This window comes from Eutrigla gurnardus, assembly GCF_963514095.1.
Source record: "Eutrigla gurnardus genome assembly, chromosome: 12".
NCBI classification, from domain to species: domain Eukaryota; kingdom Metazoa; phylum Chordata; class Actinopteri; order Perciformes; family Triglidae; genus Eutrigla; species Eutrigla gurnardus.
Genome location: NC_139926.1, coordinates 5,685,955 through 5,713,424, shown reverse-complemented (window position 1 = coordinate 5,713,424; position 27,470 = coordinate 5,685,955). Strand labels below are relative to the sequence as shown.

The 27,470-nt window shown below is 40.4% G+C and overlaps 2 protein-coding genes across 2 annotated transcripts in view; both read right to left on the bottom strand.

The window, feature by feature from the left end:
• Positions 1-19,444, bottom strand: part of itgav (integrin, alpha V) — a 52,847-nt gene extending 33,403 nt beyond the window's left edge. Inside the window, exons 1-6 of the mRNA XM_084023624.1 lie at positions 18,967-19,444; positions 13,830-13,957; positions 3,133-3,224; positions 1,581-1,695; positions 1,036-1,097; positions 897-945 (exon numbers count right to left, since the gene is read on the bottom strand). Coding sequence (XP_083879750.1) covers positions 897-945; positions 1,036-1,097; positions 1,581-1,695; positions 3,133-3,224; positions 13,830-13,957; positions 18,967-19,133 — 613 coding nt within the window. The 5' untranslated portion in view covers positions 19,134-19,444. The remainder of the gene's footprint in view (positions 1-896; positions 946-1,035; positions 1,098-1,580; positions 1,696-3,132; positions 3,225-13,829; positions 13,958-18,966) is intronic.
• A 4,377-nt stretch (positions 19,445-23,821) lies between these two features.
• LOC311022232 (olfactory receptor 10A3-like) lies at positions 23,822-24,790 on the bottom strand (the record flags this gene model as incomplete). The annotated part of the gene is made up of 1 exon (XM_084023339.1): positions 23,822-24,790. The coding sequence occupies exon 1, from the start codon at positions 24,758-24,760 to the stop codon at positions 23,822-23,824; it is 939 nt and encodes a 312-aa protein (XP_083879465.1). The 5' UTR covers positions 24,761-24,790.
• Between the last annotated feature and the right edge of the window lie 2,680 nt (positions 24,791-27,470).

Sequence of the window (27,470 nt, the reverse complement as noted above, 5' to 3'; positions counted from 1 at the left end):
TGGAGATTTTGATTCGGTGTCATGATCAAACTTAATGTTAACCTTAATGTTGACATGGACCAGTGATTAAAAAGAAAATGTATCACTTAAAGTTGCAGGTTGACTGATGGATGAATGTCATATTATTGGTTGAAATGTGTTGGTCCTAGCTAACATAAATACTAGGGGTGGACGATTCTGAATCGATTCACAAGTGTCAAAAATGAATTATTATAATAATAATTGTTGTTACTTTGTGTAATGAGCATATGCCAGAAATGATCACAACAGTCACAGAAAGATAAAGAATAAATAGGTATCAAATATGTATAAAGAAATACATTTGATCTGTTAATACCTTTTGGATAACTTATTTATGATGGGTATATGTTCAATATATGTACTTCTGTAGACACATACTTATCCTTATACATCATCTTTGTGTACCTTCCTGGACTACTTAATATATTATACATATGTAAACTTGATATACAATCGGTTTATATGCGTAACACAGAATGTATTGGTTCTATTGTCATACTCATTGATACAACATTATTTATTATTTAAAACAGTTGTTTTAAATAATCAATGTCACATATGCTTTGTGGATGCATCATGGGTATTTAAGATACCGACTTTCTCGAGCCTCGTGCTCGAAATATTAATGCAAATAATTCCTTAAAACAGGAGATGTTTTGTGTGCAGATCCATCTGTTTTAATTGTGATTTCTTAAAATCACCAAAAGAAAATAAGATCAATATAAATGCTAAACACACACACACACAACACACACAACACACACAACACACACAACACACACAACACACACACACACACACACACACACACACACACACACACACACACACACACACACACACACACACACACACACACACACACACACACTCACCCTGCCAGTAGAAGCTTCCAGGTCCTCCAACCACCACTCTGTTGGTCTTCTGAAAACCACAAAAAGAAAGATGTTTTTCAACTTTCACTTCTTATCCGGCCCGTCAGTCAGTGATGAAGTACTCTGATCCTTTATTTACCTTCAGGAAGTCGACACTGAAGCCAGCCTGGCAGAAGCCCTGTCCCTCAGGTGAGTTGGAATCTGGACACAGAAAAGAACATTAAGCATGTAATGACCACAACATAACACTAACCATTAAATTATATATACAGTAATAAGAATTATTATTATTGTCATGATTATCATATTTATTGTTATTATTATCAGCAATATTGTTACTAGTATTATCATTATCCACATTATTAACAGTGTTATTTTCATTATAATTGCCATTATTATTACCATTACCATTATTATTGTTACTATTATTATTATTATTATTATTATTATTATCAGCATCATCATCATCATTATGGACATTCAGTGGGGAACAGTCAATTTTACCATGGATGTGTTTTAAGGGTACTTTCTCTACAAGTTCAGAAGATTGGTGTTCATCATTCCAACAGTTTACAGTTTTTCCATATTTACACAAGTAATTGACCCAGGACATGACACTAGTTCAAAGTTCCTGGTTGACATTCATCGGTCAAGAAGACAGTCGGAGAAGAGAAAAGTACAGACTTGATCTGCATGGCGAATATTCGACAACCATATCTCCTTTCTTCAGGTAGCACGTTCCCACCGGCTCTCGCTCAGAAACACTGAAGGTTGACCACTGATACAGAGGAGCACAGGCCTGGAATAACACACACAATCGATAAATAAATTACATAGGGATTGAGATATACGTCCATCCATCATCTACCACTTATCCTGCGCGGGGGGGGGGGGGGGGGGGGGGCTGGAGCCGATCCCAGCTGACATTGGGCGAAGGCAGGGTACACCCTGGACAGGACGCCAGTCTATCACAGGGCTAACATGTAGAGACAAACAACCATTCACACTACGGCCAATTTCTAGTCATCAATGAACCTATCCTCATCATGCATGTCTTTGCACTGTGGGAGGAAGCCGGAGGAAGCCGGAGAACCCCAGAGAGAACCCACGCTCGCACAGGGAGAACATGCAAACTCCACACAGAAGGAACCAGAACCAGGAATTGAACCCGGTACCCTCTCGCTACGAGGCGACAGTGCTACCCACTACACCACCCTGCAGCCCCTGAGATATACATACAGATAAATAATAGCAAAAAAACAATTAGAAGAATGTAAAATAGGAATAGAAACTACACCAGTCAAGTCAAAAAGTGCAGTATAAATTCAGGCAGTTTCCATGACCAGTGTTGTATTTAAAATCCTGATGCAGTATTGTCACCAATGAAATGACTGTGGTGATTACAGCAAAGTAAAGTACATCAGTCACAATAATATACATATAACTGTTGTGAATGGGTGTATTATGAGAGAAACCAGTTAACACAGTCACTCGTTAAACTCGTTAGACCCAAAGACTTGGCTACAACAAGCTCTATAGAGGCTAAGTCCTGCCCCTGCCGGATTCCCACATGGGCTGTTATTCCATTTCTACGATTATTTTGAACGTCAAGAACATCAGTTTGTTGCAGGTTTGTCCTCGTATCATTTAGTTCAGTGTGAAACTGCTCAGTGAACTTCATCTCTCGTCTCACACAACGTATGTCACCAACACACCCGTTAGCTTGTCTTGCTAGCTAGATAGCGATATACGTTCCATCACTAATGTAACGTTATCTTAGCTGACGTGAAAGATGGAGACCTGTAACTTAAGTTGACAAACACCATATGTGTAATTCATGGCATGATTTAGACATCAAATGTCATGGTGTTTGACATTCTGCACATGACCACAGATCATCACAAACTTGTACACTTATAATGGCTCCTTGGTGTAACGTTACACAAAATGTTTCTCCACCAAATACATGTGTATATGTGACCACTAAATATTGGGCCACTTGATAATGTATTCTACCCACTCAATAATATCACAAAGATGCGATTGCACCACCATCTTTTGGTGGTTAATGTTCTTGCATAACTTGAGAAGTTGTTGCATTGTACTTCTGTTGCCAAACTATGTGTCATCATTGTTTGCAAACTGCAAAAGGGTCTATGTAATGCAATTTTGACATAAATAGTATATTACAGTATGGCTTATAGCATGAGACATCCTAATATGTCTTGTTTCTTACCAAGATGTGTTCTCCATCAGATCGTACTGAAGCACCGAACCACTGCTTGGATTTAAACTCCATTTGAGCTCCTGCTTCATTCTTCCTGTCATCTAGAGAGAGACGGAGTACAATTATTAAGACATTAATGACACAAACTCCAAAAGACTGTGAGATATCATATTACATCAGTGGTATAAATTAACTACTAAGAGGTTAAATCGGAGGCTCAATCTCTTGGAGAACAGTTTGTTGTTTTTTTTGTACGAATAATTAACATTTTTGTAAAATTTTTAACAATGAAGTTAATAGAGTTTCTGTCCCTTATCTGCTAACTGTAATGTTAAATATGAGTGCCAGAATTTTAAAAAAGTGTTTCATTTGGATAGCTTTAAGTAAACCCACAGCCACAGAAAGGTAAATGATCTCCACAAAGAACTTTGGTGAACGCTACATAAACAGAAAGTATTAAATTATAAGTCAAGTCTTTCCGTATCTCATTTTTAGACAATATTGTTAAATGTCGTTAATTAGGGGATTCACTTGATCGACAGAACAAAATGAAACTTGTCACTTTGTGTGTCTGAACATGACCAACGCCCATCTGCTAGCGAAGATGCTCCACTGCTGTAAAAACAGCCTACAATCAAACTAGACTGATTGTGTCTGTAGTTCCAACAAATTCAACAGCACGAGACATCACATTCTTCCAGTTAAACTTTCAATTGTATCAAATCAATCAATAACAAGAACCTTCAGTAATTATTACTCCTATAATGAATAGAAGTAATTTAGATTTTTTAAATGTATTTTTCAATATATGCATTATATTATTTCATCTGACAGAGTGCCCTCCATCCGCCAGACTTGCCCACTAGGACTTTAAATCACAGTAGCTGAATTATGTTTTTGTCTTGGTTTATTTTTGTATAGTTTTTATTTTATTATTTTAATATTTATCATTATTATTAATAATAATTTTTATTCCTTAATCATTTAAAATATATACTTTTTATATGATTATTTGATCCTTGCTTGTTTTTTTTAATTTATGTATCAAGTTCTGCACGACCCCGTTTACCTTAATTTTTTTAAATGTTCTTATATTTTACCTTTAAATGAAAAGCATTTAATTGTAATGTGTAATGAAAAGTGAAAACTCCTTGTGTATGTTATCATTGTTGTATCTGTAACGTATCTGTAACGTATCTGATGTCATCGAAAAATTAACGATGACATCAGTATTAATATTACTAATCATGTAGTCGTCCACTTTTTGAAGTTGCAGGTTGCACTTAAATCCATCAGTGTCTCCATCATACATTACATACTGTAATTTGAGGGGAGGAGGAGCAGATTCACCCAACTGTATTTAGAACTTTATATTGACAAAATTGTCAAAAAAAAGCTCAAAAATCGTTGCCACACAATAATTTTTTGAGCCGCACAGACAAATACAAAGCAGGGAAATGGCCAGTGTGTCAACACTGGTGACCATCAAACTGTGAGATTAGAACTATGGATAAATTTAGTTTTTAGTTTTCAAACGGACAGCTGAGTCTATAAATGACTCAAGTCCCTAAGTCTGTCAACAGATGGACGACAGGATGGATATTTGAGGGATGAGTGGAACAAAAGCAGGGGACAATCAGATTAAAATCTTTATGATGAAGTCAACCTTCATAATTATGAAACACCACTTCTTTAGTATCAGAAATGCATTCTACGATACCAAACAATGTCCAGAGGGTTAAAAATGTACTGGTTCAGATGAAGTGCGCTTACATGCTACTAACAATTATTTTATTCTCTCGCTAATCATTTGAGATTTAGTTCATTATGTTTTATGTTGGAAAGGGAAAGTAGTGAAAAATATCCATCACAATTTCTGTAAATGTCTTGTTTTGTCAGACCAACAGTCCAAAAATAACACAAGATTCAACATATTCACTTTACTTTTCTGCATTATTTTCCCACAAATAAACAGAATTACAGCAGCCTCTTTATATAAAGAATCAAAGGCAAAATGAATCATTCCTATGTTACAAATTTGCAAAAGAAATTAGTTTGTTCAGTTTGTATGATTTATTGATGACCTTGAATGTTTGATTTCAAAGTCATACATTTTGTCATTATTTTAATTGTTGAATTTATATATATAAATATATGTATTCTTATGTATGTCGCTGAGGGCTGCACGGTGGTGTAGTGGGTAGCACTCTCGCCTCACAGCAAGAGGGTCCTGGGTTCGATTCCCGGGTCGGCCCGGGTTCCTTCAGGTGTTGTAGATTTGGGAAGCAAACAGTTTTCAACTGTGCCTATGTGCCCTTGTAGTTTGATGTGGTCAGCAATTCGTTTTTTTCTTTTGGTTACACGTATTATGAATTAAAGTTATTTCCGCTGTATGATATAGGAAGGGGGCTGCACGGTGGTGTAGTGGGTAGCACTGTCGCCTCACAGCGAGAGGGTCCCGGAGACTGGGTTCCTTCTGTGTGGAGTTTGCATGTTCTCCCCGTGTAAGCGTGGGTTCTCTCCGGGTTCTCCGGCTTCCTCCCACAGTCCAAAGACATGCAGGATGGGGATAGGTTAATTGGTGACTCTAAATTGCCCGTAGGTGTGAATGTGAGTGTGAATGGTTGTTTGTCTCTACATGTCGGCCCTGTGATAGACTGGCGTCCTGTCCAGGGTGTACCCTGCCTTCGCCCAATGATAGCTGGGATCGGCTCCAGCCCCCCCGTGACCCTAAATACAGGATAAGCGGTAGAAAATGGATGGATGGATGGATGGATGTCGCTTCGGTTCGGTTTGTTGCTTCGGTGCATTTGTACCCTAATTAATAATTTATATATCACGTGGGTTATAGCTTTTTATTCCTATACATTTTCAAAGGCAATATTGTACTGATTTATACTGCTAGAATAGTTACTATATAACACTATATTTTTCCTCTGTTTTTAGTCTCATGCTGTTGCAATTTCCTTTTTTTGTTTACTTATTTTATCCAAAAATTGTACTACCCTTGCTGCTTTTCTATTTTATACTGGTGTTAGTGTCACTTCTTATACACTTTTATGTATTAATGTATTACTTTAAAATACTGTTGTATTTTGTTTTTATCTTTGGTACAATAATTTCTTTGGCAATTAATGAAGTCCTATCTCATCTTACAAAGACAGGAAATCTCTTTATTCAATTTCCAATTCAATTTTATGTATAAATCCCAAAAGCACAATCACCAACAGAGGGCTTTACAATCTGTAGCATTCCTCTCCCAGGATGGATAAAAGTCTAATAGTGTTTACAGAACAAACAACAAAGTAATTACAGCATAGTCAATCCATATGACAGAAAATAAGTTGTTAATGAGATCAAACTTAAGTTCATAGAGAAAAGTGAAGTGTAAATGATGAAGTGCGAAACAGTAATACACTGTGTATAGTGTTTATACTGCCCCATGTACACATTAGTAGTATGTTATGTGCAGTAATAAAGAGATGGCCAGCAGCTGCCCTGCCCTCCTCTCAGCCTGCAGCCAGCTGGCTGAAGCTGTGCTGCATTCAATGACAAAAAACACCACGGAGCTGTGAGTCGTCGCTGAAATAAAAATGAGCACAGAAAATAAATTACATCCGACACACCACGGCAACAAGATGCAGATGAATACCTCAGCCTGGTCAGGGTGTGATAGCAGACAGTCAGGAAAATGTGGGGATTTTCCCATCAGGTTGGGAAACTCCGGGCCTGATGACAAATGTGAGCAGTGGCTGCTGGATTTAAATAACTATGTTTGACTGGTTCCCATCACACATTGTGGATCACAAACAAAACACTTAGTTTCTTAAGTTTGGCAATAAATCAGACTATTTGTTTCAGTCATGAGGCCAAGTGTTTGTGCCAGCTAGTTACCATCTTAACGGCACTGTAACCATGGCAACAGACTCTTTGTCTCGTCCCTTTTTCGTTTGTCAATGGAAGTCTTCCAATGTGCAACCAAATAAATGTATTCATGTCAACAAAAACATGAAGGGAGACAAAGACAGTGAGGTTTTTTTTAAACTTAATAAAAGTTGTAGTTGAGAAAGACACCGCTTACGACTGGAACGTTTCACAAGAAGCCAGATTACGCACCAATTTTAAACCAATAAAATCCCTCGTGACGTGACCATAGGTGACAGTAGGAACGAAGATTGACCAGTAGATCGAGAGCTTTGCCTTCCGGCTGAGCTCTCTTTTTGTCACAACGTTGCTTGTTTCAATATTTCACCTCGAGCGAGAAACTCCTGTGGTGCTGAAACGTGAACGTCTATCAAGGTTGAGATTCTCTTCCTGTCTTCAATAAATCAGAAATGGAGGCCACACATATTGTAACCTCACATACATATAGTACAGAGACCGACGCCAGACTATGTGTAAACCAGAGACTGCCTATGGTACAAACAACATTGATGCCGTATTCATGTCAGGATGATGTTATTTTGAAAGTTGATGGAGCAGCTACAATGTTAGCATAGGCTACATCTGATTGAGCTGGACACCATTTAGAAAACACAAGACAATACAGAGAGGTAAAAACTGCTGAGAAAATCATTGGTGTGTCTGACATTTACATGGACGGCTGTGTCAAGAAAGCTACAAACATCATTGAGGACCCCTCCCACCACCTTTTTGCACCATTGGCATCTGGTAGAAGCCTCCAGAGCATCCGGGCTAGTTCTACCAGAATGAGCAACAGCTTCTTCCCCCAAGCCATCAGGACGCTGAACTCACTCAGAGCCCCGCTCCCTCTCTCTGACACTATTTAACCTGGAACACACACACTGCAACTTTACATTAACTCTTAAAAAACGTTCTTAACACCCAGGTCTCTGCACAGAGCAAAAGCATCACGTCATTGTAGCCTTTTAGTCCTGACCAATCAAATCAATCAGAACACTGACACTGAGAAGAAGCACTTCACCAGTCTAACCGATGATAGCTCCTCAGAGAAGGGAAAATGAGGCGTGATTCTCCCATACCGATGCAACTCCGTGCAGACAGTCAAATCACCAGGTATTTCCAGGAGGAAGCAATCCTTCATGGAGGAGAGCCACTTGCCTGGTGGCCGATAGCCAAGCGCAATTTATACTTCTATCTAAATTAGCCAGAAAGTCAATGAGTAAATATTGCATGCAAATATATGTGAATGAGATGTAACGTGTAAGTGGCCGTTTCACTAATTATCCTAATGACTGCACATCATCTGGATGACAGATATATATCTTTTTTAAATGATGTTTATCTTGAACTCCTTTAACTCTTCAGCTCAACAACACAGCTACAGGCTACAGTCTTCAGTCTGCTGAAGGTTAAAACCTCCTGATCACATTTTAATGCATCAATTCACAACATATTTTTCTGTTTCTATTGAAAATGAGTATAAAAAGAACATTAAACAGAATGGAGATAAAGATATTACTTTCAGAAACTGAGAGAAAAATACTTGTTTACATAATAATGTATGCAACATAACACAGAGGGGCCTGAGCCACATCCATATCTTTATTTACACACACACATTCACTTCCTGCTGCCTGATAAAGCAGCAGCATTTATTCCTGGAATAAAACCTTTTTAAAAAAAGCTTGTGGTGCATCGTTAGACAGCCAGAATAGGAGGGACTAACACGCTGAGTCAGAGTCAACACACACACACACACACACACACACACACACACACACACACACACACACACACACACACACACACACACACACACACACACACACACACACACACACACACACACACACACACACACACACACACACACACAGAATTCCAGTTGGTTTTCAGTCTGTTCTCTGGTCCAGTAAAGCTTTGGCCAGCAATCACGTAGGTTACAACAACAACAACAAAGGCCTCCATTGTGGGAGAACACACACACACACACACACACACACACACACACACACACACACACACACACACACACACACACACACACACACACACACACACACACACACACACACACACACACACACACACACACACACACTAACTAGGCCACTCACTAAAAGCATTAAAGCCAGGGGCAACAACATAAGTCCATCAGTTTCTTCCAGGATAATCAGTATTAAAGGTGCCAGTGCCTATAGAGCCTGCAGGACATCAGAGTCTTGCTCAAAGGCACTTCAGCCGGCCATCTGCTTGCTGGCTTTGGTATCAGGCTGCTGGAGGTTAAACATCCTGTAGAAATGCTGTACTGCAGGAGATTTATTGAGGCTGTCAGACAAATTCACCTTTTATGGAAATAACATGTCTGAACAGCACACAGCATGAAGGCTTGAGTTAAACACGTATTCATCTGCTGCTGTTACAGCCGGGAGAGAACCAGCCAGGCCCACATATCAGACCATATTAGCTTATTGTTAATATATCTATATTGGTGTATAGATAAAGTAACTTAAAAGAAACTGGAATATAGAGTGGGTTGAATTCAGAAACATTTTGTTCACCAGAAAGCACTGCCAGGTAGTTATTTACACTGTAAAATGTCCTGCTGGACAACGAAAAAGGATTTTGGTTTTGATACCAGGGGCTGTGGGTTCTTTGTCATGAATACTTTCACACAGAATGTGAATGCTGGACACAATTGATAAATAAATGACATAGGGATTGAGATATACGTCCATCCATTGTCTACCGCTTATCCTGTATTCAGGGTCGCGGGGCGGCTGGAGCCGATCCCAGCTGACATTGGGGGAAGGCAGGGTTCACCTGGACAGGTCGCCAGGGCCGACATGTAGAGACAGACAACCATTCACACTCACGTTCACACCTACGAGACATTTTAGAGTCATCAATGAATGGGCTTTCATACCAAGAAATCCATTCATTTGTATTTTTATATCAAATCCAATATATTTTCCTTCCTATCGCAAATTTGCATCACTGCTGGCATGAAGAGTTTTGGTGCAAGATATTGTATGCAGAGGCATATTTCACAATTTCCTTGTTGTTTATCCAATCACATCCCGGTGTCTAAAGCTCTCAACTCTGCCAACACATGAGCTTTCTAGAGAACAAACGCTCCCCCTCCCACCTCTACAAATATCCTTCATGTTGGCAGACTCCACCCAACTCTATTATTGGTGTGTGTTGGGCTGGTCACAATAAAATGTGCAGACACACAATACAATGCCACAAGTTTTGAGCGATGTGCCATTGGAGTGAACACAAAAGTGCTTATATTTTTGTTCAGTGAATCTAGAACAACAGTTGCTATGTTCAAAACATTACAGTATTTCTAGAGAACAAAAGACCAGAAGTTGTTATAAATGTTGAGCACTTTCACTTTCTGTTCCTACATTTGCCTGGTTTTATTTTATTGACACTGTTTGATTTTAAATTGTTTTAATTGTTGTTATATATTCTTATTATTCTTTGTGTGGACTCCAAATACAGTTTAAATAATGAAGAATAAAGTGTGTCCCTTTAGGGCATCAGTAGATTGGTGCTACAACTCTTGCCCTGAGGTTATTAAAGGTAATTTACATCTTGTCATATTACTTTCTGTATAAAACACCTGGCTTGTTTCGACTCTTCTCTTCCTGGTTTCTACTGAGGCATTAGTTCTTCTTTGTACTCAATTAGACACAAGTCTCACACACAGCTACTCTTGAAGAATGACTGTTGACGGGTTGTGAAAGCTATAAGTCACTGGGTTTTTGTCATCAGTTGTTACGGAGAGGCTGCAGTGTTTCAGTAGAGGCTCATACATGTTTTTTGATTACACCTTTCACAACCAGATAATAATCTGACTTAAATCTTTATTATGTGGCAATACTGTCCACGCCCAATGAGCGCTGATAACCTGCAAACAACCAGCTGAGCCGACTGCAGCTGCCGGGATTTAGAGTGTGTATATGTGTCCCTATACAGTATTTGTGGGCTTGAAGTAACTTCTGAATTTATGTTTTGGCACTGTGCCTCAATGGCATGAGATGCAGACATGCTGGTGACACTGACCAGTGATTGATTAAAAATTCAAGGCCCAATTGACCAGCATGGCTACCACAGCCTTCTGCAGTGACATGTCATCCCATTTGTGCTTAGTGGGACCATCATTTGTTTTTCCAACAGGACAATGACCCCAAACACACCTCCAGTCCATGTAAGGGCTATTTAACCAAGAAGGAGCGTGATTGAGGGCTGCGTCAGATGACCTGGCCTCCACAATCACCCGACCTAAAGCCAAGTGAGGTGGTTTGGGATGAGTTGGACCGCAGAGTGAAGACAAAGCAGCCAAAAAGTGCTCAGCACCTCGGGGAACTCCTCCATGACTGTTGGAAAACCATTCGGAGTGACGACCGCATGCGTCTGACTGAGAGAAGGCCAAGAGCGTCAAAGCTGTCATCAAAGGGTGGCTACTTTGAAAAATATAAAATATAAAACATATTCAGTTTTTTTGTTAACTACTTAATTCCATATGTGTTTCTTCATAGTTGTTGTCTTCAACATGAATCTACAATTTATATAATAATGAAAAACCATTGAATGAGAAGGTGTGTTCAAACTTTTGACTGTTACTCTAAAAGCATTTGTAACACTTATAAGTGTCAGTTTGTCTCAAGAGAGCAACAAATTAACACAGGAAAATGTGTACACTGCTGGAAGCCAATACAAGGATGAAACCTTGGACACTTTCTGACTTTCTGAAATGTCTTTGCAAGAATAAATATCATCAAATATAAACGTTACTGTATTCATATATTCACTGAATACAGAGGAGTTTGCCTCCTCACAGAGTCCAGGGACAAGTCCACACACCTCCTGCTTCACCACACATTCCTGAATGTGTCCCGACACGAGAAACCTGCTGAGGTGAATCCTTATTTGCTTATCAGACTGGGAAGGCTGCCGTCGTCTGTTATTATACAGGAAAATGACCAAGTGGCTCTGAGTGACCGACGGTCCAACTAGCATGTCACTCTTGGTTTATAAGCACATAAATAAAAGGAAATGAGAATCCTTAAATTTGAATTAGGGCTGTCAAACCATTCGATTCAGATTAATAACAGGGTAGCTGTGGATTCATCACTATTAATCACCATTCATAAATATACCCGAAACATCCCCATTTTCTCTGTATATTGTTGTGGGTACAGAAAGATCAAGGCAGACAGAAGGGGTATGCACCAGAATTGGAAGCCTCTACAAATAGGGATGCACCAATACCACTTTCTTACAAATACTTAAATTTCCCGACTTTCCCATGCCGAGTACTTATATGAGTACTTAATAATAACAATGCAGTTCTAACAATAACTTTGAAAACATTCAACTTTGTGTTTGCTAATAATAATTAACTATTTGACCATGCTATTAGTTACGCAGTTAAAATAATGAATAAAGATAAAAAGCTAAGAGACTCAGAGGAGCATCTTGTCACTTAAAGGAAAATAGTGCTGGTCCACCCTAAAGGTATATCTTGGAAGTATTATGAGGCTGCGTGTTTATTGATTGTTCAATCTTTGTGTTTATACTTGAACGTCCCAACCAGAGAGCCAACAGCGTTAATAAGTTAAAAATGCATTAATTCGACAAATTAATCATCCCTGGGTATCATTTTAAATTTTATAATACAGATTCCACTAGTGATACCACAATGTTTCTTTTTTTCTCAATACTTTGTGTGAATGAAAGTATCATAGCCTAATTTGTAATCCAACTACCGGTATGTTTAAATGACTACAGCTCATTTCTCTTCTAAAAAGGTTTATTATGTAAACATTCAGTTTTCTTTAAATGACATGTCATTATGAATAACAAGAAGTGTTAGCACCACCCCACCAAACTCTGTTCTCAATATTAAAACTTATATTCATCGGTTGATTTTCCAAATGTTTATTATCAGTCTCTTTTTTAAATCCACACAATCCAATCTGCTGCACATCAGCATGAATTAGATCCTCCACACAGCACTTATGTAAAAAGAAAATGCGTCACTTTTAAAGCTGGTTGAGGGCATTTGGAGAGAAGCACTCGAACAAATAAAAGGCTATTTTTAAAATTTAACTCCACATGAAATGAAACGTGGTGACTTCAGAAAGAACAATTAGGATCAGTTTGAACCAAATATTCTCTGGTCTCGTTCACAGAAAAACACTGAATCTGTCGGCTTATATAGCATATCGTTCACCGCCGAGAGGTCCTCAACTCTCATTGACATTCCAGCAGATGCCGCTTTGTTTTACAATTAATCCCTGTTGCTTTTGCAGCCTTGTGATGTAGAATTAAATACAAAACATGCTTTATAGTGATATATATTGTGATTATCATCTTAAATTACCTATATCGGGATAGAAGATTTTGGGCCATATCTTTACTGTCAGCTTACATCACTGTTGAAAAGCTCAGTTCACCTCATTTTAACTGGTTTAATACTCTAAAATACTCAACATGCTGTAGTTTCAGCTTTCATAGAGCACAACAGCTGAGGCCAGATTAACATATTAGTGGGCCACAGGGTCCCTATTGACCCACATCACCGCCCATGCCTTGTGTGTTAACTCTATACCCCGTCACCTTTAAGAAAGCCTCAAACCAAGCAGTACTCCTAAAATGAAATATTACGAATAAGACCGTAGGTTCATCCGACACGTAATCAAGACTACACTCCACGTGATCACAGTACAAACTAGATTTCTGCCCTAAAGCATAAAAGTTTCTGGTACCTGAGATGTCAAACTGCAGCGGCTGGCAGGCTGAGCTCTTCCAGGGACAGCTGTACACCGCCCCCCTCTCCTCAACGCTGCTGGGGGAGGAGGTGTTTGCTCGAGGAGCTCCGACCAGAACTTCTGACCTGATGAATGAGAGGAGGAAGAGGAAGTGGAAGTAAGGGTTTGATTTTACCTACAATTTACATCCTTTGGTCTGTAATAAAGGAATGATACTGTTCATTAAAGAACCGGTAGCTTGACCTCAGCAGGTGAAGGTGATGACAGCGGGACAGAAGTGAATATGACGGGGCTTATGTGACACCGACGGGACGCAAGTGACGATGACAGGACGCCAACAACAGACATAGGTGACCACAACGACAGACAACAGGCTGAAGGTGACAACGATGGGACGCAGATGACAACGACAGGCTGTAGGTAACAACGACAGAGTGTAGGGGACAACGACAGAGTGTAGGTAACAACGACAGAGTGTAGGTAACAACGACAAGCTGTTGGGGACAACGACAGAGTGTAGGGGACAACGACAGAGTGTAGGGGACAACGACAGAGTGTAGGGGACAATGACAGAGTGTAGGTAACAACGACAGGCTGTAGGTAACAACGACAGAGTGTAGGGGACAACGACAGGCTGTAGGTAACAACGACAGAGTGTAGGGGACAACGACAGAGTGTAGGGGACAACGATAGAGTGTAGGGGACAACGACAGAGTGTAGTTAACAACGACAGGCTGTAGGTAACAACGACAGAGTGTAGGTAACAACGACAGGCTGTAGGGGACAACGATGGAGTGTAGGGGACAACGACAGAGTGTAGGGGACAACGACACAGGGGACAACGACAGAGTGTAGGGGACAACGACAGAGTGTAGGTAACAACGACAGAGTGTAGGTAACAACGACAGGCTGTAGGTAACAACGACAGAGTGTAGGGACAACGACAGGCTGTAGGTAACAAAGACAGAGTGTAGGGGACAACGACAGGCTGTAGGTGACAACGACAGAGTGTAGGGGACAACGACAGAGTGTAGGGGACAACGACAGAGTGTAGGGGACAAGAGGGTAAGAAATGGGTGGCGTCACCTCTTCTTCTTCATCATTATTTTGGCAACGTGAAACCAAAACTGAATGAACTTAACAAAAAAAAGGAACCTTGCTTCGGTCTTTGCAGTGTGAAAAGATCCTTAATGTTTCCTTTTAATGTATCACCTATCTGTGGTTTCATCACTAAAATCCACAATAAACACAACTTGACCAAAAGTAGTGATGTTGTAGGTTCCGCACAGAGCTGTAAGAAATATAGTATTTGTTTACTTGCAGGGTGAAACAGGATATATCTTCCCAACTTGGCTGGGGAGCAAAAGGGCAGGATTACAATTAATTACATAGTTAGACACCATGCTCTTGACAAGAAGTCCATTTCAATGATTGATTTAGATTAAAACAAAATAAAACAAAAACTCATTGAACCCTTCAACACATCTGAAAAGGATGTGTTGCTTGCTCACATATATTTTTAGAAATTAATGTTTTACTTGGTACGACTCAATAAAAAAAACGCTTCATCAGGATTAACTTTCTTTTCTTTTTTTCTATTCAGCACACATTTGCTTTGACACTGTGGACTGTGCACATAAACCTATTACGTGAAATTATGTCAATGTATATTATGTTCTTAAAGATGGCTTTCTTTTCTGACTAGAATGTTCAGCTGTGTCTTGTAATCATGTGTGATTACAAGACACAGAAATAAAACATTAAAAGTTCACAAAATGACACATCTCACTGCTGTTTTTAGTGACAGAATAATAAAAAAACTTTGTTTGTTGCCTCTTCGCTATCTTTTTAAAGCAGATACTCGGCAGGAAATGAGAACAGGAAAACGACAGACTATCACATGTTATAATGACACTGTATGAACTAAGTACATATTCATGGTATTTTACTTGAAAATTTCCATTTTAGGCAACTTAATACTTCTTCAGAGACAAATACTGCGTTGTGTACATCCCTTTCCTGCTCTGAAGGCTATTGCACAAAAACAGAATTTGGATGTCCAGGATAACTAACTAAGCTGGGTTCAACATATCCTAGTGAGAGCAGTCTGGATTATTTGGCTGCACAAAGGCCAAACCAGGATGAAGAGCAGCGACTAAGTCAAGCCAGGAGCAACTAATCCTGGAGAGTCAACTAGACCCCGAGATCATCACTGACTCACTGATGCAGATCCCAAATTCACAATGGCGACAAACTGAGCACGAGCTTCTGATGGAGGCGTATGAGGAGGTCAAGCTCCTCCGTAAAAAGAGGTTCTGTCTCTAAATGAACCAGACTATGTTATATTGTTACTGTAGCGCTTTAATCAGGTGCTCAAATACTATATGTAACAACTTTGACAGGTAAGGTAACTGGGGAGGAACACACAAGGCAAACTCAAACTTAATAACAGTGCCCCGAGTGGTGTATCAATACATAACACCCAGAATCACAAGCCCCTTTGAGACAGACGATTCCATTGTAATGGTGAAAAAGCGAGTCAAAATATACTGCAAACCGGAGCGTTTAGATAGAACTTTGTTTGTCTGTGTTTAGATAGCAACCTGCTGTAGTGGAACGAGTGAGACGTCCCACAGCATGGCCGCTGTCTCGTCTATGAACTCGTCGGCCGCGTGACGTATTCAATGAGTGTCAGAAATCTGATCAGCTTGATGCATCAAAACAGCAATGAAAGATACACTTTTGCTTGTCTCGCTTATTTACGCGACTCTTCCACAAGTGAAGTTGCTGCATCATAAACATGTCGATGCGTATAACGGCGGCCTCGTACGAGCAACTACCGGCGTTTTATCTTCTTCTGATCTAAATGTTACATCCTCCAGAGGCGTGTCGCCCTGGTAACGCGTCTTCACTACGTCACATCTTTTCCGCCTTGGGTGCTCGGAGCGTTTAGATAGAACGCCTCTCGCCTCTGATGCGGCTCTGTGACGACCTCCGTTGGCGTCTCAGAGGGGTAATATTCTGTTACGCCTTTCCGCCTCGGCAAGCTTTCAGACTGACCGAAAAGGCAGTCTAAAGGCAGGAACACACCGGCCCAACCGTTGGACGTCTGAAGCGTTTGGAGAGGCTCGGACGAGGTCGGGAACACATATGTTTGGTGTGTACAGCTGCGTCGGAAGCTTTCAGAGCCGCGCGGACGTTGTCTGATCAGACTGAGCATGCGAAGTCTGAGGAGGTGGGCTGTTGGACGTCTGAGCCATTGGATACTCTGATTGGCGGTGTGCTAGCGAATCAGAGTATCCAATGGCGGTGTGTGGGCGGGGCGGAAGTGACGATGGTAAACTCCGTATTACTCCTTCCCTACTGAGACGACGTCTTTGTAAAATAATGAGCCCGAGAGCACACAACGCGACGAATACTGAACCAAGACTGTGTGTGCATTGTTTTTATCTGCACTCCGTTCCGTCATTTCCTGTTTTCCTGTTTTGGAGTACTGGCACGAGACCAGCGCCACCCGCTGTTAAGGAGGCTTATTGCATCTCGCGCAAGCGCAGAACGTACACGCTGCTGTGGTGTCGGAAGCACGTCGAAGCGGTGTATATAACGCAACTTTTCTGCCGAACGGGTCAGACGAGAGGCAACAGAGTGGGCGGAGAGTGGTCGGATAAGGCAGTTGGACGTCTGGGCGGTGTGTGGGGGCCTTTAAAGGAAAGAGAGGAAGCGAGGGGGCCTCACAGTCTGGCTGTCGGACCGCCGGTCTTAAACTGATGCGAGGTAAAAACCGCTGCTAAACAATATGAACAGCTTCGTGAACACAATTATAACTGTGACAATGGCGATCTGTAGAATTTAATAAAATGTATGAAAATATGGTGATTGAATGTAGAATGTTTAAATAATGACAGCAGGCTACTTCCTGAATGGTATATGTAACGAGCAGTAGAATAACTGTATTGAGCACGTTGGTTTCCGTCAGTAGCTGTGGCTACTGACGTAGTTTACCACCACCGGTATGACTGTGTGTGAATGAATGGAACCCTGTCAGAGCGCTTTGAGTGTCTTGAAAAGCGCCATACAAATCCAATCCATTATTATTATTATTATTATTATTATTAAAGTGACTGAGATACAGATAAGATTGATAGGTCCTGGCTGTTAGCCTGGTCTGCAGCAGGCTAGCTCTACAGGATAAATCTCCATGGTAACTTATTCCATAACATATGCAACAGGATTTCGTGCACCTGGATCACGGATTACTTTAGCCAGGATGACTGGGAAATCCCAGCTTAATCCCTTTTGTAGGTTTTGTGCAATAGCCCCCTGGTAAAGCCACATAACTCCAGATGTGTTTACGTTGAATATGATTAAACTGAAGGATGCCTTTATGTAATGAGTGAACTCCTTTAAAAGCCTATTGGATCCGCTGGAAGATACATGGTCAATAATCATCAATAATTATTCCTTTGATGGCACACTGAGGAGGATATACCACATTTGGGGTTCAGCTCTTTTCACCATTTTATTTTTATGTGCATTTACTCACAATGAAGTTCAAATATTTTAAACACAGTGGAATGTAACTCAGTATATTTACTCACGTAGACTACTTCAACTATTTTTACATTGGGCTACTTGAGTGTTTTCATTCAATTCTATTATTTCTATTTTTTTTATTATTATTTTCCCATTTCTTCAACTCCACTATATTGCAGAGGTAAATATTGTACTTTTACCGCACTACATTTATTTTATTTATTTAAATCTTATCAACAAATCAATAATGATATATAATTAGATATTTAACTACTCAGCAGCGCATAAAGTAGTTAAAATGAGCTCCACCTCCACCAGCTGCACCATTATAGTAATGAACACATTAATTCAATAATAGCATATATTTTATACTACAAAATTAGTACTTTTTAAAGTATTTGAAGCCTGATACTTTTGTGCCTTTTGAAAAAAATAAGAATACAATATTACTACTTTTACTACAATAAGTAATGGATCAGAGTACTTCTTCAACCGCTGAAAACCAGTAGCTTAGCTCTGACTGATCATTAGAAACTGATAATCATCATCATCATCGTCATCATCATCATCATCATCATCATCATCATCGTCGTCGTCTTACTTCTGGTTGTTCGGGGGCTTGAAGAAGTCCACCGAGAAGCCGAAGTAGCTGCCCTGCGGTCCGGAGAACACGGAAGGTTTGTCCACATCCAGGTTGAAGGAGCCTCCGCGGTGGAAACTCAAACACACCAGGACGAGCAGACCGAGAGCTGTCTGTCTTCCTGCCATGGCTGTCAAACCCGGTGAACACAACCGATGATGCTGCCCGTTAAGTTAGCTAACGTGCTGCGGTTTGGATCCGCCCGCGGAGTCACTCCAGAATTAAAATCTAGCGGCAGCTCTCCTCCGCAAACAACGTCATACAACTGTTTGAATGTCAAAACTACCGCGTCTTCCGGTGTGACCGACGACGTTAGAAACCGAAACAGAGGAGCCCGAGTTCAGTCCGGTTCTGGCTGGAGGTTCGTTAGCTTGTTTTAGCCAATAAAAGCAGCAGAAACATGGGAACGAGTCCGAGGAGAGGCCGCGACTGAGAGTGTGTGTTTGTGGATGTGTGTCGCTTCACCAACTAGAGTCAAGTTACATCAATAACATGGCATCCTGTTCATACCCTGCAAAATAAAAGCACCAATGACTGGTAGTTTTATTTAGTTTTTTATTCAGAACATGACAAACAAAAAAGGCCCATTTTCACCAAAGTTATTCACCAAAAGTCTACCGCCTCGGGTTGAGCAAAAGACACAAATTGCAGAAATAAAACGAAAGTAAAAATAAATGAATGAAATAAGCTACATTCATAAAAACATAGTCTCAAATAAACTTAAAGATAACCACCAATGAAAACGACTTAACGTGTCTTGAATACATTTCATTGACTAATCAAGAGAACAATGGATCAAACTGATTTTAGTCTTTAAAAGTATCTACAATTATGTATTTAATACTTCCCCGGTAAACTGCAATATTCAGAAGAAAGAAAGTGTATTTAATACAAATTTGATTGTTTTCACAATGTCCCCGTCCTACTACTTGCTGACATGGCTATATTATTCAGACAAAATGAAATTTAGACAAATTAAATTATTATATTTTTATTCTAGATAAAATCATATATCAGAATCAGTTCATATTTGAACCCTCTGACTTTGTTGTTTTTCATTGCTCTCAATGTATTCACACACAAATGTACATATATCTTTAACACGAGGTAGGTGGATATGACATGTATATGAAAATCTATACAGAGGCTGTCATTTACAGTAAGTTATTGATGTTTATGTATGGTCTTTGATATACTTCGTTCAATATCAAAAAGGTTAAAGAGTTGTATTGATCCTACAAGTGAAATTTCCTCACTCCTAAATATTCCACAGTCAGCTCTCAGTGGGATTATAACAAAGTGGAAGCGATTGGGAACGACAGCAACTCAGGACAATGTAGAGTTCTGCAGAGTCAGTCACTACAGACCTCCAAACATGTGGCCTTCAGATTAGCTCAAGAACAGCGTAGAATTTTAGCAGAATTTTTTACTTATAACAGTGTGTTCCTTCACATGTATTACTAGTTTTACTTCAGCAAATGATCATGAGTATTTCTTCAAGCACTGGATGTGAACGGAAGAACTAAATGTAAATGAATTTAACCAGACAGCACACATGCCATGCTTTTGTTCTGAAGGCGAGATCACTTTTCCGGTGTGCGTTCTGGTATTTCCGTGTTAACTTGATGCAGTGGATTCCTGACGCACAACAGGAAGTTCATTCCGTCACATCAGACAGAGGAACACAGGCAGGCGTCGCCAGAAACATGAACAATTTATTTTGTAGGGGATTTTAGTTCTTTGTTGTGTTAATGCTGTCATGGGTTCATTCTGGGTCATCAATTTATTAAGTAGGCCTACATTTACTCAAGTATTGTACCTGATTTCCATGGAGACTGGGTTTAAGAGTAGGCAGTGAAATAGTGAAAACAATTATATCCATATCATGTCCAGTATCATTCTTTTTTCAATATCATTGTCCACACTCTGTTTCTGTTTTAGATTACTTATTCTACCAAAAACATGTTTTAAAGCTACTGTAGCTTTTATATGGCTGTTATTGCTATTCCTTTTTGCACTGCTGTTGGTGTTTACTCTTATACACTTTATATTAACTATCTTATCTTAATAACAATAAAATGTGCAGAAACACTTCATGTCAATGTCAATGTCTGAAAATTGTACTTTTGTTTATGCACAAGTCCAAGGTCAAGTCCTAAATCAAGACAGTCAAGTCACAAGTCAAGTTTAGAGTTAAATTCAAAATCAAGATAATCAGGTCAAATCCCAAATAAAGACAGAAAATCAAGATAATCTAGTCCAAGTTATGTCCAAGTAGTGCAGGACAGTCAGTGCAGGTTCAGGACAGTCAAGAGCCCTAGTTACAGTTGTTGTGTTATTATTTTAACACGGACAATGGTCTTTTTTCTAACCTTAACAATGTTGTTTTGTTTCCTACATCTAAGCTATCGTGTTAACGACATGACATTGCATGTTTCTGCAAGTGTGTTACGAGGTTGATATGAAACTTATTTCTGAAAGGAATCTTTGGTTCGGAAAGTTACGACAGGCAAGTCCCACAACAAGGCTTAAATGAGCACAGGCAAGAACAAAGTCAAGTCTAGTCCTGATCAAGACACAAGGTAAGACAGGCAAGTCCTTCAACTCCCACGTAAAGTCATAATCAAGACATTTAAGTCTTGATAAGGCATGCAAGTCTCAAATCAAGTGCAATTCAGGACAGTGAAGTCCCAAGAGCTAAATCCAACACGTTGTTAAAGTCCTACATCAAGACAGACCAATCCAAGTCAAGTTCAGGTAAAGTTCCAAGATTGGAGAGGCAAGTCCTACAAGTCCTCAGTCCAGTCCATTTCAAATCCTGAGTCAAGTTACAAATAAAAAAAATAAAAATCTTTTTTTTCATTGTCCATAAACCCACAAGCAGTCATGTCTGTGTACAGCAACAACTCAGATGCTGACCAAGCTCGGGGGTTTTCGTCTTATTTGGCCATGAGCTGCTCTGAATCACTGCTACAATGAAGTGTGCACTCAAGAATGTGTGGCAGGACTCCCATGAGATCCACAGGGGGGGAGGTTAATGTTTGTGTATGCGTGTGGACAAGAAAGAGTGGGCGGGGTGATACATGCAGTGAGGCATCAAGATAAACATGTACGGCTGGTTAACATGCCAAGATTACGATGTGTGTGAAAGAGTGAGAGGAGAGAGAACATACTTGTGTATATGTGTAAGAGCGACATGGTGAAATAGATTGTGAAAGGCATTGTGTGTGTGTGTGTGTGTGTGTGTGTGTGTGTGTGTGTGTGTGTGCATGTTGCCGAATGTCTTACTTCTGAGGTGGCGGTGGCCGTTAATTCATTCTTTCAATTGAATTGTATTTAAAGGGATAGTTCGGAATTTTGGACATAAGACCTATTTTCCAACTCAGCCGGTGTGTTCGAGACGTCTGGAGACGTTTTCAAGACATTTCATTCAATTCTTCTAGTTGCCGAGTTCGCTTGTGCTATGGCTAGTGCAAGTCAATGGTTCTTAGCTAGACAGGCAATAAAAACAGTCCTGCCCACTCCACAGTGCACCCGAGGCAAATCAATTAAAACACTAGACTGTCGATGTACATATCTGTGTTGATAGAATAATATTTGAAACAAAACTAACCTCGCATTGCATGAATCATCCATTTTTTGAGGAACTAGTTTCTCAGCAGCAGCGGAATTTTACTTTGCTCCGTCGGACTCAAAACTCTAAGACACGCTGCTTGGAATCAGCCGGTAAATACACACCTGACCTGGAAAATAGGTCTTATGTCCAAAATTTCGAACTATCCCTTTAAAGTGTCATATCACAACAAATGTTATCTCTGAGGGAGAGTGGAGATGGCTTGCTGAGGTGTGAGTGGGTGACAGGCTGGGTGAGGAGGAGGAGGGGTGAAGGGAAAAGTCTGTGGTGAGGCTGAATGAAGAGTGATGTTTAGCTGGGTTGAATACAGAATATTCAGGTCGATTGATGGATGGATGTTGTGATATTATTGGCTGAAATTGGTTTGTTATAGTTTACGTAACGTGATATTAAATTAGATTAAATAAATTTTTTTACATGTTAAATTAGGGCTGCAATAAACCTCAGTGATTGCACGACTGTGGTGAGGTTTATTAATAACTGACTTTAAAGTGAATGGACAAGGAGCCATAAAAGTGCTCAGAAGCACCAAATTTGAACAACTACAGTTTAAAGCCACCTTGACCTTTGAGCTGAGATAGACAATATATAATGAGACAATATGAAAACTAAATGAGTTTTGCATTACTTTGGTCATCTGAGAGGAATGGTCAGAGTATTAAGTCCTCAGCCAGAGTCACTTATTTGCTTTAAGTTGGTTTACTTTGGGAACGGGAATATCTACTCCCATTTTATTTAAATCACAAAGCTGCATTATTTAAATGTATGGACACTTATTGTAGCTCACTACAGTCCAGTTCAGTATTATATTGTTTCTGTGACAATATGAATTTGAGTTCTTCTTCTTGTTTCTGTTTTGAGAAAAGAGGCTTTTATTTTGAAGATATTAGGAGGAAGTTGCAACTGCATGCAAAGATAGAGCAAGCAATACCGAGATATGTGATGGTTTTATGATGCAGATAGACATTTAATGTACTTGCATCCACTGAAGAGGCACAAGGTTGCATGTGTTGCTCTAGGGTCTATTTTCTTCATGCATATTCTGATTTCTTTGAAAAGAATGTGAACATACATACATGTACAAACTGCAGTTTCATTGGAGTTAATGTATTCTAGAAGTACATTATGTGAATAACAAAATTAAAGCTTCAAAACTTCTTTCTGTGCTTGTTGGGTCTTGAATTAAGCAGCAGGACGCATTTTGTGTATCTTAAAAAATCTAAAAAGCACTTCTCTGATCATAGGCAGATTTAGACCGTAAATTAGAGGGTTAATGATGGGGGGAACCATCACAAACTCCAGGGATAGAACAACAATAACAACTGGATTAACTTCATCAGCCTTGATACGACTCAGCAAAAGCTCACAGAACAATGTAAAAACATAGATTATAAATGTCACTATGTGAGGCAGGCACGTTTGTAAGGCTTTTTGTCTGAATTCAGACGAGCTTCTCCTGCAAACAAGCAGAATGTGCAGGTAAGTGTACAGGATAAAGAGCAGGGGGATGATGATCATTACTGTGGCGGATAAAAAACCTGCTATCTGGTTCACAGTCGTGTCCACACAGGAGAGGTGAACAACTGAACAAAAAAGCCTGGGCACTCTAGTTCCACACAAAGGCAATTTAACAGTAAGATAAACACAAATGCCAGTACTACATGCAGGTGAGATCACGGCAAAAATGACAAGATACCTCACCGTGCCTATTGTCATTTTACTGTGATAGTGTAACGGCTGGCAAATAGCAACAAATCTATCATAGGCCATGATGCCCAGAACTATCATCTCACATGCTGCATAGCTGTAAATAACATAAATCTGAATGAAACATAACGGACGTGAGATCAAATGAGTGTTAGACAGAATGTCCATCAGAAACCTGGGGAAGAAGCCGGCTGAGCCGTACAGGGAGTTTAAAGACATACAGCAGATGAAAATATACATGGGTTGATGCAGCAACTTCTCCAGGCAGACTGCCATAATAATGACAACGTTAGAAGAGATTATAGTCATGTAGATCAGCAAAGAGAGGCTGAAGAACAGATATCTGAGGGACCCATAATCTACAAACAGAGTGAGCTGAAAGTAGAACGGATCCAGGCTGTTGTTGCGGTTCATGTCTGCAGCAGAGCAGAGGTGAAAGAAAAGAAGTGAGTGATGGAAACAAAGTCAGATGGAAGATAACTAACGGATAGTTATTGTGTTAACACTTCACATAAACATAACAAAATGTAAATTCCATAAACTGCACATTTGAAGCAATTTTACAAAATAATATTCAGCATAACAAACCCATTTCAGATTATTCAAAAAGCATGCATAACTGGAAAAATCTCTGTGTCACAATGACTAAATGAACAAGCAAACAAACATTTGGTTATATTTACATTATATTATACAAATTGCAGTTCAATGAAAAGATAGAAGAAGCTACTTATGTGTCCGTGTTATAACAGTTTAACACTGTTGTTGTAACAGGTGACAGAGATTGTGAATGTCCTTTTAAGTTTTCAGACACAACTTTTCCATCATTCAGCAATAGCATTACAACAACAAAACAACCAGTCTGAAAAGCTTTACAGTTTATGAAAGTTGTCCTTTTGTATCCTAAATCAGTATATTGATTTTGAGGCAATAAAATATACTGTTTACAAAAATGCTGTGGTCTGTCCCGCTAATAAAGTCATAGACATTCAGAAGCGTCTTTGCATGAGTGTAGAAAAATACAATTACCTCCCCTGACTGAGATCAGACTGAAGCAGCTGCTGAACTTTTATCCTGTTGAGCTGCTGAGCAGCCACCTGTACACACAGGGTCCAAAGGGAGGTAGGTGTGTCACAAAGTGAGTAACCCATTGTCATTCCCAACTGTTGGTGGACGACATCCTGCCTCGTTTTGGTTCCTAAGAGGTCGACTCACCTTAGACCCCAGGTGAAATCATCGCTGGACCCTCTGCAGTTTGCCTACCAGCCTCATCTGGCAGTGGACGATGCCTGCTGCAGAGAACTCACTCATATCTGGTTGGAACTAGTTGGACTGTGAGAATCACACCATGCGACCTGGCCCTGCGACCTGGCCCTGCGACCTGCCCTGGATGACAGAGGGAAATGGATGGATGGTTGTTCTGTTGCTCATATTGTAAATGTAAACACATAAAACAATTCCATTTGCCATCACTACATCTGGACCCGTAAGAGACAGATCTAACATGAGCTAAAACCCCTCCTTCCTCAAATGCACTGACTCGCACTGAAATAAAATGGCCAAAGCTAAGTATACTACTATCAAGCTAGCGGCGGAGGTGGGTGCCGGTGGAGGCTCTACCGGCCACCCCGTGTAGGGAAGGAAATGTGGCGTCGACCAGTTTTGACCATCATTTGACCTGAAATACATCTCGGACTGGAAGGCTGTTTACTATGATGTTGCCACAGAAGATGGTATCCCATGTTTTTTCTGCTGGTGTGGGTGTGGAAATTACACCAGGATTAGTTGGCCACTCAGCTGGTGGCTGGTGGAGGAAAGTCAGGCCACATGTCCAGCGGTTGGGCTTCACTAAATCCGCCAGTGATTTTCTATGCGTGATATCGTCAGCAGGATTCTCTTCTGAGGGAACATGTCTCCAGTTGTCTGCTCCAACCATCTCTTGAACCTCTGCTATCCATGTCCCCGCAAACACTTTGTACTGCTGGAATTCGGACTGGATTCAGTGCAGAATGGTCATGGAATCTGTACTGAGTCAGCTCCGTGTGCAGGACCTTGGCTAATTGTGCACCTGACAGGGCCGCACACAGCTCCAGGCGAGGTATTGAAAGTTGTTTCTTCGGTGCTACGCGAGACCTTGCTATCACAAATGCCACCTGTACCTTTCCTTCCCTGTCTTCAACCCTCATGTATGTTACAGCACCGTAGGCTTTTTCTGAGGAGTCGCAGAAAATATGTAGTTCAACAAGAGTGTCAATAGGAACATTAGCAGTGTAACAACGTGGCAGTGTGACATGTTGAAGCTGTGTTCGTTCTCATATGTTTTCCATACAGGGAGGAGACTGTCCCCAATGGGCTCATCCCATCCTCTCTCTTTTCTCCACAGAGCTTGAACCAGGACCTTGGCACGACCTTGGCACGAGTAGTATACGGTATGATGTAGCCTAGAGGGTCGTATTGACTGGCTAGAACCTGATATACATATCTCATGGTCGGTTCTGTCACTGGGATGGCTTTGTGTTTGTATCCAAGAATATCAGGTCTGCAGCGCCACAGGAGACCGAGTGTTGACTCCTGTGGGTCTGTCTTATTTGCAGTCAGCCATAACTCACATCCTGCTGATTTGGCTTCGGGTGGTAGATGAGCGATAACCTCAGGCATGTTGCTGGACCACTGTCTCATATTAAAGCCTCCGCTGGCAAGGAGAGCTCTCATCTTGTCGATTAGCTGTCTGGCTCGATCCTGAGACAGCAGGGACTGGAGACAGTTATCTACCTGTCAGAGCGCTTTGAGTATCTTGAAAAGCGCCATATAAATCCAATCCAAAAAAAATCTACATGAAATGCTTGAAGCACAGATTGGACCACATCTTCACTGCTCTCATGGTGTTCTTGCACATGATGCTGTAAAGTATAAGATGCACAGCATGGGCTGCAGGTAGTACCAAATGGCAAAACATGCCACTCGTAGACCTTTGGGCTGCAGTCTTCCTCTCCATCACGGCACAAGAAGCGGAGGAGGGGCTGGTCTTCAGGGAGGAGACGCACCTGATGAAACACTGGTTTATCTCTCCACTGATGGCCACAGCGTGTTCTCTGAACCACAGTAGCACACCAAGCAGTGGTGC